Raw genomic sequence first — 13,229 nt, forward strand, 5'->3', positions numbered from 1 at the left:
ACCACCACTTCTGGCAGCACACACTGCCATGGTACTGAATCTGCAAGACAGGAGATGATGGGTTAGTGAAGTCCTGAACAAATCAGTTTTACTTTTGGAAAAAGTAAAGTACTTTACATTTGGAAAAAGCCTCTCTTCCCTCGTACTTCTCTCCCTCTCTCCCCTGACCCCCCAGCTCAAGGTTTGCAGGTGGACTTCTTGCATATTCCTTGATGAAGACACTGCTTTCTTTCACTGTGAGCCTTACTTTTAGCATGCAGCAGTCTGGCATTCTGCATTAGGTTTGACTTGAACACTTAACTATGTACTTTTCAAGTGGTCAGCTGTTTGGTGCTTACTTTATAATGATCTTGAACTACCTGCAATTCTTTATACAGGATATATATTTGAGATGGTACTGACTGACTTATTTGGAGATTATTTTTTGATGTGATCAAACAAAGCTTGTAAAAGATCCTTTTCATTTTTCTTTTTAAATGACATGGAACATGCTTGGAGATAAATGAACTGCTGACAGGACAGAGGTTCCTTCAGGGTAGATTTTCTTCCCTATTTACCAAGTTCCCCGACGGCTGCATAATCAGTTTGTTACAGAACTGAAAACATCCTTGAATAATTATCTACAGCTCTTGTTATAGCTCTTGATGGTCCAATTCATCTGGACTTTCAGCTGCCATTGGAGACCTGAAAGTACTGATATGATCTGTTTATCTAATTTTTGAAGGCAAGATTAGGTCTGTATGTGATAACCTGAGATTTGCTATGCATATTAGGGACTCTTTGTATATAGATGTTTTAGATTACTTGGTTTATGGTGAAGGAATTTCAGGTTGAAGTTAGATTCAAAGCTGTGAAAATGATCCGGGTGAGGCCATCTATTATCTCTAGGTCCTCCATATGATGTTTTTCTTGGCATGGTAGGAGACCATATTCATCAATCAAAACCATGGTGCTATTAAATAAGCAAGTACTGTGTAGAAGCAGTGACAGACATCTGATTGACATGTTTTGGCAATGGGTTCTTGTCTTGCCTTACATTTTTAGTGATATTTGCGCTTGCTGTATAACAATGCTTAATATTTTGTATGTTGTGGCTCTTTAAATGTTATGGTGAGCTTACTCTCATAAATAGGTTGTAAATGAACAGGTGACATTTTGCTGGGATTGTTTGTGTGTAACTCTGCTATCTGAGCTTATGAAATACTTCTGTAAGAGAAATGCTTAGAGTTGCTTGATCAGCTGCTACAGACTCTTGTGGGAAGGTAGATGATGACCATAATAACATCTTTTAGAAAAATTATCTACTCATACCACTCAATTAAATTCAAGTTTCCAGGGACTTTGAGGAATCTTGTTGGGAATAACTTAGAAACTGCAGGTTTGCTGTGTGGTACCTGCAGAAATGGTTTAGAATAGTGTTTCACAGCTATTGTACATACAAGCTCCTGTTCTCACTGGGCTCTGAGAATATTAAATTATTTCGGCACTCCTGTCAGAGGAATCTGGGATTAAATGTTCAGGCTGAAGTTTTGTCAGTCATGCTTATTTTATATTAGAAAGGGAATAGAGGACACTTAGTTATACCTTTCAGTCTGTCTTTGGAGGATTCCTTCAAAGTGGTGAAGTCAAGTAATTGAGTGGGACTTACAAGATCAAGTTAGTGTTTTATCAGTACGAAGTGTCATTAGAGTGTTACATAGCGTGCGTATGTCTTCAAATTGATGTGTGACACAGGCTGAGCACTGCAGTAATACTGAGCAACAGCTATTGATGAGCCTGGCTGTTTGGGGGGTTTTTGTTACTCTGAAAAGAGTAAATTGAAGGTAGTCAGCTGGGATCTGATCTTCTCCGGTGATCCATTTGCTGAATGGTTTTGTGTGTACGTGTTGAATTTGAAGTGAATCATATATTTTTAAGTATTTCTTTTGAAATGCAAAGTAGTGGAGTATTCATAGCTGGAGTCTTTAACTCTCAGATATTCTCTTGGCTTTGGAACTGGGGAGTGTCCTTATATTCTGTTCTTCTTGTAAAGCTAAGGAATGGACAGACTCTTAAAACTGGGGTTTAGAAATGTGTGATTTTGAGGCATCTCTGCATAGCATTGTTTTTAGTGAGCTAAAAATCAAAACAACCTCACTGCTAATATTTCTGCTTTTGGCTTTACAAGACCCTTATAGGTGATGGGTTTTCATATGGAGCTGTGCAGTTTGTCTCTTAGCATATTATTGAGATTTTGGTATGTAAGTTTATTTTCTCAGAGTCATTTTAGTCTAATTTCTCCTCTTGACTCTTCTGCCATAATCCCCATAGCTCATAGCTCCCAATATGACTGCTGTTCCTTCAGACACATTGATCTTGTGAGACGCTTCGAAGTCTCTCATGACTCAAAACTTGTATGAGCATCTGATCGCTAATTCCTGCTTTTCTAGTCCTTTATCCTGGCCTCTTCTAAAAGAAGCTATAGAAAAATGTTTTTTCTATTTCAGGCAACCTTCTGTCATTCACATTCAAATAGGTAAAAAAAAGGACTAGTCCTGCATTACTTGATCTATATGTGCAGCAGCCTCCAGCTTATCTAATGATACCTACATTTGATGGTCTTTCTTCAGCAAAGCTCATTTAAGCAGTATGCGCCCCACCTGATTTTCTCTCCCGTTACACAAGAGGGTCTGATAGTACATATGGACTGAAAGGTCTAGAGCCAAGAACTCCTTACAACTTTATAGCTCCAGGAAAAGGAACAAAAAAAGTATGTAGAGCCAAACACTTAAGTTCAGTGGCAGAATAACTTTGAAAACAAAAAATCACAATGTGTAATCTCCTGGGTACACTTCTCACGTGACACCCTGAATGAAACTCCTCTGGAGTTGGACCATGGGAACGAATCTGTAGGTTAACTGTTGCACATTCTTATCTCTTGACCTGAATGCTGCTGCAGTATTTTGAAGTAAAATTCCAGGTATCTTTCTTGCCCCTTTGCGTTGCCACCTCTTGTGCAAACGCCCCAGAAAGCTAGAGAAGAACTAGCAACAAATCTTAATCTCATATACAACAGAAACAGCAAATTCCTCTGAATAATTTTTCATTTATTAAGAGATGATTAAGGTCTGGGGCTACATCATCAGCTATCTGTTTAAAAAAAAAAAATCTTTTAACAGTATTGTCTTAAGTTTTTAGTGCTGAGCAAGCTTAAGGTTCTTTGGAAATGTGTATTGGTGTTACAGAATTGATGCATTGCATTTTAGAGGTAATGTGTTTCACCGTAAGTAGCTAAATAGTTCTTATGTAAAGCACAGCATTTTGTGTTTCTGCATGAAGGACATTAATAGATGTAAGCACTTTGTCTTGAATTGTCATCTCACCGTGGTGGTTTGTAATCTGTTAGTCACTATTGGCAAGATGCTTCAAAGTGGAGTATATTCAAAAAACTGGTTTGGAAGTTGACTATAAATGGGAAAGTCTTTAGTTGAGGAGGGACAATCCTTGGCTGAATATTGCTTAGCAGCCAAATGAGTTTGCAGATGCTACCAAGCTGTGAGTCTCCTTGTGCCTGTTGAGATTTTTGGATTAGGTTTTCAAGTGATTTCTTCAGAGAATGAACTGAAAGAAATCAGATACAGTTGAAAAGGAAAGACTCAAGATCCTGTTATTGCACAGGAGTGCTCAACCCCATGAACACAGGATGGGAAGCAGAAAAGGAGTAGGTGGGTCACAAGCTGAATGTGAATTAAGTGTTATGCTGTGGTGAAAAAGGCAAAAGGCAGGGAAGTAGGACAAAAGAATACAGCCTACTCTATTCAACATGTACTGCCTCATCTGTTGCACTGTGTAGCCAGATGGTCAGACTAATGTCCATTCTGCTGTCAAGTTTGATTTTAATTTTTTTCACACAACTTTAAGGGTAGATGAAAGCAAGGTAGTTTTGTGGATGATCTTATGAACATCCTAATTGTTGAGAAAGTGTGCAAAAGCTTGTCTCAAAATTTTTCTAAGTAGAACATGGAGGTCCATGTTATTGTAGAGTTGATTGTATTAGGCCAAGCATATCCTCAAATTAATAACTAAGTATTTGTAATCCTGCTGATGTCTTGTGTTTCCACTTAACTGGCCATAAACAATGGCTTTTGGATCAGTTTTATGTAAGCAGTTGTCAGAGTGCATCTAGCAAGCATTACTATGTTTGAATTTGTATTTGCATCCCCAATCTAAAAGTATGCAGAAACAGTTACAGGATAAGTTGTTTGAAGATAGGTAAGTTGTAAGAAGTCGCAAGAGAGGGGGAGCAGAAGAACCTGACTAACAAATCCTGCAGGTGACCTCTTTCTGTGCACAAGAAGTTGTCTTTACTAGGCTTTGTGCCAATGTACTTTGCACCCTTGCTTATAAGTAGGTCTTCGGAAGTTGCCTGTCTGCTTTCAGAAATTGAAGTTGTTCGCTATCCTAGTTGAGTTTTGTGCAAAACTTGGAAGACTGGCAAAAGTCAGTATCTGTTCTGGAAATAAAGTGGTATTTCTTCCTTGGTTTCAAGAGAGGTTTCAAGGTTAGCGCTTGCACGTGTGCTGTTTATTGTGGAAAGCACTTCCAAGTGACTCTTCTGCCCAACAGGTGTTGCTCTAAATAATTGTATTGTGTTTCACTAGCTTTGGTTTAAACATTAGTTTGTCGTGCCTTTATGTTCATTATCCCTATTCTCCTATAAACTTGCTTCTGCCAGATGTCCTTACAGATCCCTCAGGTACAGCAACTAGACAGTTTGAAGTGAAAGACTTCACCAAACATGTGATGAAGCTTCTAAGTTGCAATTAAGGTAAAGTGGAAAAGTTTCCCATGATGTAGGGCTGGCAGGTGTCACCTTGGATGGGGTAATGCAGTGAAGTCTTTGCTTTTCTGAAGTCCTTCTTGGAAGATTTTTCATTTAACACTGGGGGGGCAGGGGACATGGCTGGTATTTTACTCGAAGCCACTTTTTTCAGCACAGTGAAAGAATCGATACATGTGATTATTAACATTATGCATAGGAGGGAAACAGCAGAAGCCATAAAATGAAAATTCTTGGATTGGTAAAATAGGTTGAGCTGGCACTTCACTGTACTCCAGAACAATGAGTTGGCAGATTGTGTAATTTATATATCATCTCACAGACTTAGTGGTTTGGAAATGAATTATAGGATGATGGAAGCGGTTAACTTGGAAAAATCTTTAAATTGCTGTAGCTAGCAGTACTTACTAAATTTATGATAAATATAGCAACACGTAATATATGGAGTTGACTTAGCTTACAGTTAAACTGATGTGTTAGTTTAACATCTCCTACTGCAGGAGATCTGTTCTGTGAGGATCACTTTAGCTCTTCTGAGATGGAGGAAAGGCCATGCAAGAAGGGTGCATGTAATGTAGATGCCTGAGAAAGCCAGAATGTAAGGGTCATTTAGGCTTAATCAGTGTGTGTGTGTGTCTTAGGGGTCACAGATCCAGGGGTGAGTAGTTCTCTTCAGCTGAAGAGCTCCTCTTGTCTGTGATGCTACTTGCCATTTAGTTTTCTTCCCAAGACCTCTTGCCTTGTGCGCCACGTATCACCACTCTATGCTTAGAATGAAACACGAGTGTAGTTGCTGCCTAAATGAGGCTTTATTTCTTTCTCCTGCTGTCATCTCAGTGACCTTGAGCATTTTGAGGGAGAGCAGGGGAGGAAGGACTTGATTTGGAGCTGATCATCTTATAGCAGTTGTTCAGCTCTTCTCTGGGTATTAGCTTGTTTGCAAGTTAAATTTCAGGAATGGCTGTTATCCTGCAGAAGTCTTTAGCACTGAAAGTTTTTGCAAGCTCTGCTGACTTTTTTCTTTGGCAAGTATCTGATACTGTTGGTCTGTGTTGGACACCAAATTGCCTCATGCACTAACACTTCCTGCTGTAGCATACAAACTCCTCAAGCTCTTGTGAGAGGGAATAGGCTGTACGGTGTGCTGTTGTAAAAAAAAAAAAAAAAAAAAAAAAAAAAAAAAAAAAAAAAACACCAAAAAAACCCCACAACCCCAAAACCAAAAACCCAAACCAACAGAAAACAGCCACAACAAAAAAACACCCAAAGGGTACACAAAAAACCCCCCACAACCCTTAAGGTCTTGTTATATAGCCCATGTAATAACGTTTCTAATGTTTTTATTACACTGAGGAGTCAACTCTTGTTTTCAGTGAAGTTGGCAGAGCTCTGATTAACTTAACTCTGATTGAACTGACTTCCAAATGCCTTCTAACCATCAAGTGAAAAGTATTAGTATTTGCTCTGTTAAACTACAAAATAATAGCCTGGGAAATTCCAGAATTTGTTTATGTCAGTGTTGTTATTTAAATACAAAGTTGGGCATAGCAGGGTGTTTTTGTGAGGCTTTAGAAAGTGTGAATATATCAACATGCTATTAAAATGCTTTTTAAAGATCCTGAGAGTGCAGTCCAAGGGAAAGACCACACAAACTCGGCTTCGGGATGTTTTCATTTTCTGCCTGTCAACAAATTATACTCTGCTATGGACATTTATAATAGTTTATTAATAATGTTAGTCCATGTTCTGGATGGAAACTATATGCACACACAACAATAAAATCTGAAAGCTTGTTTTAAGACGGTAATGCAACTAAATGCTCTGCTCAGGGTTTGTATTTGTGGTTGTGACTTGTTAAAATGGAAATGGGAAAACAAACAGGAAAAGCAGATGGAGTAGGTTTATTTATGGACTATATCACCATGTCTTGCATTTAACTCAAGCATAGAGACCATAACAACATTAACCCTTAAATGCATTTGTGTGAGTCAAAATTGTTGATATTTTTTTAGAATCAACTCCCCCAACCGTGTCAAATGTGCATAAATGGAATAAAAATAAACGAAAACCTAATTTCCTTAGCTTCCTCAGTTTGAGCTGTGCGGTTGACTTTTAGCAATCTAGCTGATCCTTTTTTAACATTTGTGCTCTGAAACTTTGATTGACTTCGTGGTCTTGTATGAGTGGATTCTTAAGCCCTTGTGAAGCTCTAATTGAACTGATAATGTTGCTCTGATTCAACATACAGTGTAAGCATGTGCATATGTGCTCTACTGGCAAACAAAGAGTTTGTTGGAATAGCCCACTGAATCAGGGCTACTGAACCAATGGACTTGTCAGTTGATGCATGTTCTGACCTTTATGTAAAAGTGTATCTGTATCTTTAATATTTGGTGGAAATTTATCTGGTATGCCAGTACAGTAAGCTCTGGTTGGCAAGCACCTCTCCAGGTTTTCCCAGAGCAGCTGGATGTTCTGTCTATCTAAAGGAAATCTTGAGGGAGGAAAAAACCAAGTTTATTACGGATAAGTGAAATGCTTGCAATATTCTCCTCTGTAATATTTTTGTCAGAACTCCTGACAAGCTTTCCATTTACTCTTGATGGGCACTCAGTAAAAATGGCAGGGATATTCCACAGGTCTGAGTTTATCCAGATACTTTCTTAGGACTACTATTGATTTCTGCTCCATCGTGCTTGCTCTAGCAAAGGATTGATTTATTCTTGCTTGATGTGACTTGAAACTTATCCCTTGATGTCAAACACAAAGTAAAAGCTAGGTATCAAAATAGAGATTTCTACTGGAGTTATTAGTAACGAGTTGCCCAAGGAAGTATATCACTCCCCGTGGTTTCCAAATGTTTGTTCATCTGCTTACTTAAGAAGTCTTTATTATACATCCAGTGAGATTTAGGGCTAATTTCTTTTGCTTAATTGCTCTGGCCTACAGGAGCAGTAGGTTTTCTTTGCTTTAAAACATAGCGTTTGTAAGTAGTTGGAAGAAACAGAAATAATTAATGCTTTTTTTACCGTATAAGCTATTAAATTGTAAGTTAGCCATGCGTATGGAAGACCATATTGAGAGCTTTACAAAATGCTGTTTAAATGAGGTGCCTGATTTGTGATCTTTGATTCATATCTTTTTGAGGTATTATTAACACTGTTAATAATTCTGTGACATCTTGTATGTAAGATGAGTAAGTTCAGTGACCAGGGCATGAATTATATGTGGCTTATGTATGGCCATGATAATAAGCTATGGAGAGACTAGTAATCTCATCTGATGAGAAACTTCACCTTTTGTAAGTCATTGTGTTGCCATGTGACTCTTTCTTCTGGCCAGCAGATGATGGATATTGAATAACCCTCCTGAACTTGCCCTCAGGTTCTTCTCTGCCTCTGCAGGAGGGAGTGGTTGGGCCCTGGCCTTTCATCTTCCTTTGGGTCAGGTGAAGAAGCAACAGGAAAATGAGGGTGTTTCCTCTGAAGTGCCAGAAGGGCTGGGCAGGGACTGTCTCCCTTGGTTTCAAATAGTCAGAGAAGTTTTAAATAGAGAAGTTTTTAATCATGTGGGTGGATTTGGGAAAAGGATGGGGAGTAATTCTTCATTTGAGATCAAGAAAAAGGTTTGAGCAAGTCTGGGAGGAAGCAGTAAATTAAAAAAAAATTATACTTACTCCAAGATCCTAGAAGCAGGGGTTCTTGGGTTAAAACTCTTACTGATGACATTACCCAAACCGTATCCCTTATACCATCCTTGGGATTTCTGTGAATGTTGTCAATATGTAGTAGTGTTGAAGTAGATAAAACAGCTTTCTTCCCTAAAGACATACGTTTGTTTTCCCTGCACTAGTGTGTAATGGTTTTAGCAGTCATCTACTTCGTGTTAAATTTTTAGGTACAGTGTAAATAAAGCATTCCATGAAATCATAAATTGAATCTCACATGGTTTAACAGGAAAGCAGGGAATGACGCAGTTGTTCTTGTAATGAAGAAGGTGCAAGAAGTAATCTGTCTGAAATGGATGAATTGTGCCACTCTGTTGTACTTACTAACTTAATCTGTAAATTTGCCTCCAGTTTGGGGCTAGTTTCTTAGAGTGAGTTTGGTTTGACTACCATACCCATGAGAGGGGCGAGAGAAAAGAAATTGTAAAGCTACTTTCATCCTTTGTGTCTTTTTTTTTTTTCTTCCCTTTGTGTGGAAGTGGCCTTATTCTCTTCCCAACTGTTTTGCCCAGGAAAGCTCAGTTGCTCTGGCTACCTGATCCTCCTCCTCAGCTCAGTAGTGGTGTCTTGACTGCTACCATGTCCTCACCTTCATCACGATCCAAAATTCATTTACTGTCCAATGTTTCTTGGGGTTTCCTCCTTGCCTACATGCTCTTCTGCATTCTGCTTTACTCTGGAGGAGAGGTGACCTCTTTCCCCTTGCTAACTTTTTGATCCACTTGATGGTAACTGGAGATCAAGGGCTTTCCCGTAACAGACTCTGCCCCTGGCTAAGGAGGTCTCTGAGCTGCCGACTGTGGGGGGCCCAGAGGCTCTTCTGGGAGTGCTGGTATATGCTTGGTGTATTCTTGCGCTCATTCTGGATGCTTTTGGCCACAGTCATGGTCTGGTCTGATTGAGTGTGGCTATTTTTGTCTTTTATTTTACTGGCTTTATTTGTGTGAAACTGATCTAGGCAAACTTCAGAACTTTACACAGCAGATGGCTGGAAATGCTGCCATGTTTAGCGGTTTTGAGATACATTTCAGATTTTAACATATTTATCAAGTTCTGTATGAGAAACGTGATTCAAGGCAAGCAAAAATATGTAGCCTCTAGCCGCCGCAGAACACTCAATCTTGCTGCTGGGTGTGCTGTGGTGGCTGGCTGTCTTGACAGAAGTCAGATCAAGTTCACTCAGTATTGCGCATGGAAAACATTTTTAAAATTAAATAATTATTTAATTTGGGAAGCTAGTGTGCTTTTCTGAAACAAGGTGACGATTATTTGAGCTGGAAATAAAAACATAAAGGAAAAAAGTCCTTTACTATAACCTTATGAACGTGGGCATTTAAAGATCGTTGATGTAATCCTGTAGTAGAAACCTTTGTAAAACACATCAACAGAGAGGGAACCCTTTTGTTGCTGTTTATTTCAGTAAAACAGTATTGGAATGGTCAAAGCCCAAAGTAGGGGGGTGGGCTGGGGGTGGGAGAGGTCTTCTGCAGTCTTCTACCATGAGAGAAGCACTGCCTGTGATTCTTTGTCCTGGATGATGCGGAGTAGCTCTTGGGTAGTTTGGCATATTGAATTGATTTACCTCAGCTTCTCTGGGCGCTGTAGTAGTGCCCATCTGGTGGTCTGTTCTGGGTGTCTGTGGCAAGGTGCTGGGGGCTGCAGAGGCCTTGGTGAGGAGAGGCTGGGGCTGCCCCGTGCCTGACATAGCCAGCTCTGCAGGGCACAGCTGAGCCCCGCTGCCAAGATGGTGGCACCTCTGGGAAAGCCTCTTTAAGGAAGGACAAAACGCTGCACAGGTGGTGAGGAGTGTGTGTGTGGCGGGGGGGAAGTGAGAAACAGCCCCGCAAGCACCCAGGTCAGAGGAGTTTCTCATCATTTTATTCACAGAAAAAAAAAACCCACCTTGGTATGATGTTTCCGCTCTTTAGAGCGCACAAAACAGCTTGTGAAAGCTTAGATCAAGAAATTAAGAAGCCATGGTACTAGGAAGCTCCTTGTGTGGGTGTTTTCCTATCTTTTCCCTTCATGTTTGGATGCTGGAGAGATCACTGAAGGAAGTATTTTAGCAATGTAAACTTGTTTACTACTATTTTAGTAGCGTGATATGGATGGAACTGGGGAGCTTTTTGGCTCAGATGTCTCTGATGTGAAAGAGATGCAATTTTAAATATTTCTCTTCCTATCTTCATAAGGGGGTTCATGTATGCAGGCTTCTATACCTCTTTGGTGATTTGCTCAACTGTGTGCAAAAAGGCCCAACTTCTGTTCTCAGTTAAATGTAGAGAGAGAAACCCAGGCTTCACATCAGTGCTGGCCTTCATTGAGGTGATCTGTTCCTCAGGACCAGCAGCTGTGTAGTCCATACGAACTAGTTTGGCTACCTTTCAGTTTTTCTCTCTTTTTAACATCTGTCTGTTAAACTGGAGGCGCAAATAGGAAATACAGCACTTGGCAACAGTTTATGGCTTTGCAGTCCTCTGGAGAAATCTGGATCTATAAACCAACGAATGGGTTGCAATGAGGCATAAATATCACACTGTCATTTTTGACAGCTATAACTCTCTTCTAGTGTTGTTTTTTTTCTTGTTTACATATAAAGGAAATTATATATTTTTGCTTAGACCAATGCAGACAGATCACAAAAGTACCTTTTAAATGTCAATAAGCAGAAGCATGTGTGACAGTTTAGCACAGTTATTCAAAAGTACACAGTTAAGATGAGTGGGAGTGCATTTTCTCCTCTTTTTGGTTAAGATGAGTGGGAGAGAACACTAGACTGGAAAGTGGGTGAGGATTTGCTAAAACAGAAACCAATATTTTTTTTCTGTATGCCACTGATACTTTTTTGAACAAAGGGGAAAAACTGAAAAAATTATATAATCCAGCAGTTAGCGATCATTTGTCACCTGAAAGTGGTGTTTGACTAGTTCTGAAGTCTCTGCTTTTCATGTTCTGCCATCCTATGTCCTGTGCAGCAAGACCACCTCTGTCAAAAAGTGTGCGTACACTTCAGATCATGAGTGAATTTGTTGCACCATTTATCAGTGGTTAACTCAGCTGGAACTGATGGTTAAACTAACCTGCATGGGAATGGAACAGACTGCTTTAAGCATGATTTTCACTGCAGTACGAGGGCTGAAATATTTGGGGTGACAGTGAAACATGAACACTTGACTTATTTAATTTTTTCCCAGCAGCAGCTGTCAGTGAAAATGTTTTTAGGGTAGGGAAATACTGTTTGAATAAATAGTAATACTTTGAATGGTGTCAAAAGCCATGAAAGGCATTAGGTTATACCTGCCGTACAGTTGAAGAGGATGTATCACAACTACTGTGGGCACATGCATCATGCAGGGGTGTGTAGTGAAGATGCCACAGTCTGCACTGAAACAAGGCATGCGTTCCTAAGTAAGTGGATGCAGCTTTTCCTGATTTGTGACCCAAATTAATATGTCTTCCTAGGGTCCTGTTAACACACTAGCTCATGTCAGTCCTCGTTTGTGTGTGTGTATACCGTGCTCAGTTGCATAGTCCAGAGATGCCTTGCTGTATTATGGATGCAGTTTTTTATATTAGGAAGAAACGTGATTTCTTTCTGTTTATTCTTCAGGCAACAAGAGCCTCTCTGACTCAACACTGTACCAATTTGGGGGAGTCGCTGGGCAAGGAAAACGATATTGCTCTGATTATTGATGGCCACACACTGAAGTATGCCCTTTCATTTGAAGTCAGGCAGAGCTTTCTGGACTTGGCACTCTCCTGTAAAGCAGTCATTTGTTGCAGGTAAGAAATTCTGGGACTCTTTCTGGTAACAGGTGGGCAACGAAGCCTGTGAAACTTTATCTAGTATGTTAACTTTCCTTTCTTGTTTAGAGTGGTCACAGGAAATATAGAAGTAGGGAATGATCTTAAAGGTCCCTTCTAAGCTAGACAATTCTATGATCTCAAGAGGAGGCAAGATGCAGGGATGAACCATTTGATAATATAATTTATTTCTCTGCTGTGGAACCACTATGAAGCGAGGCTGTTTTGTGAGCAGTAAAGGGGGACTGTAGAGAGGTATTCCTCTTATACTACAGACAGGTCTGTAAAAGCATTCATAAGGCTGACTGACAGGCCAAGTTTAAGATTTCAGTTCTTTCTGTCCTAAGGGATGCTCTACAGTGTGGAAGTAGAGCTTGCACACTTTTGAGGTGAGCATTCAATCAGCTGCATGTTCCCTCCTGGTGGTAGAATTCTTCTAGCTCTCAGAAGCAGTCTTATAAGTATGCTGGAAAGCAGCTTGGGTAGTAGCTCCTTTTCCTGCTCCTATGGAGAAGGAAGGGATTCCTTCAATAGAATTAAGCGTCATCTAATAATGCAATTCCCTCTGCCACAGTCAGTCCCAACTGAGTCCAATCTCTTTTATAAAACAGTGAAAGATCATGAGAAAACATTATGCCTGATTGCTTGATTATAGTAGACACTGAGGAGGAGTGGTATGGGTGTGTTCATTTGTAAGCAATAGGAATTGGATAGCAAGAAGTTTGTGTGACTGTTCAGCTCTAGAGAAGGGGGCAGATAAATCTGGATAAATTTACGTTGTCTTGACTTACCAGTTATGTATGCTATGCAAGAATGTGCGTAATGGTGCAATTTGCCTTATTTTGAATGTTAGAGTACCACTTGCTTGTGGATTTAGTC

General features: G+C 39.8%; 1 protein-coding gene across 6 annotated transcripts in view; it reads left to right on the plus strand.

The window, feature by feature from the left end:
- ATP8A2 (ATPase phospholipid transporting 8A2) overlaps positions 1–13,229 on the plus strand; it is a 344,031-nt gene that overhangs the window by 130,913 nt on the left and 199,889 nt on the right. For all 6 annotated transcript variants that reach the window (XM_074568973.1, XM_074568941.1, XM_074568962.1 and 3 more), the window contains one exon: positions 12,157–12,329. In XM_074568973.1, coding sequence (XP_074425074.1) covers positions 12,157–12,329 — 173 coding nt within the window. The remainder of the gene's footprint in view (positions 1–12,156; positions 12,330–13,229) is intronic.

The sequence above is a fragment of the Larus michahellis genome, chromosome 1 (genome assembly GCF_964199755.1).
Source record: "Larus michahellis chromosome 1, bLarMic1.1, whole genome shotgun sequence".
Classification (NCBI taxonomy): Eukaryota; Metazoa; Chordata; class Aves; order Charadriiformes; family Laridae; genus Larus; species Larus michahellis.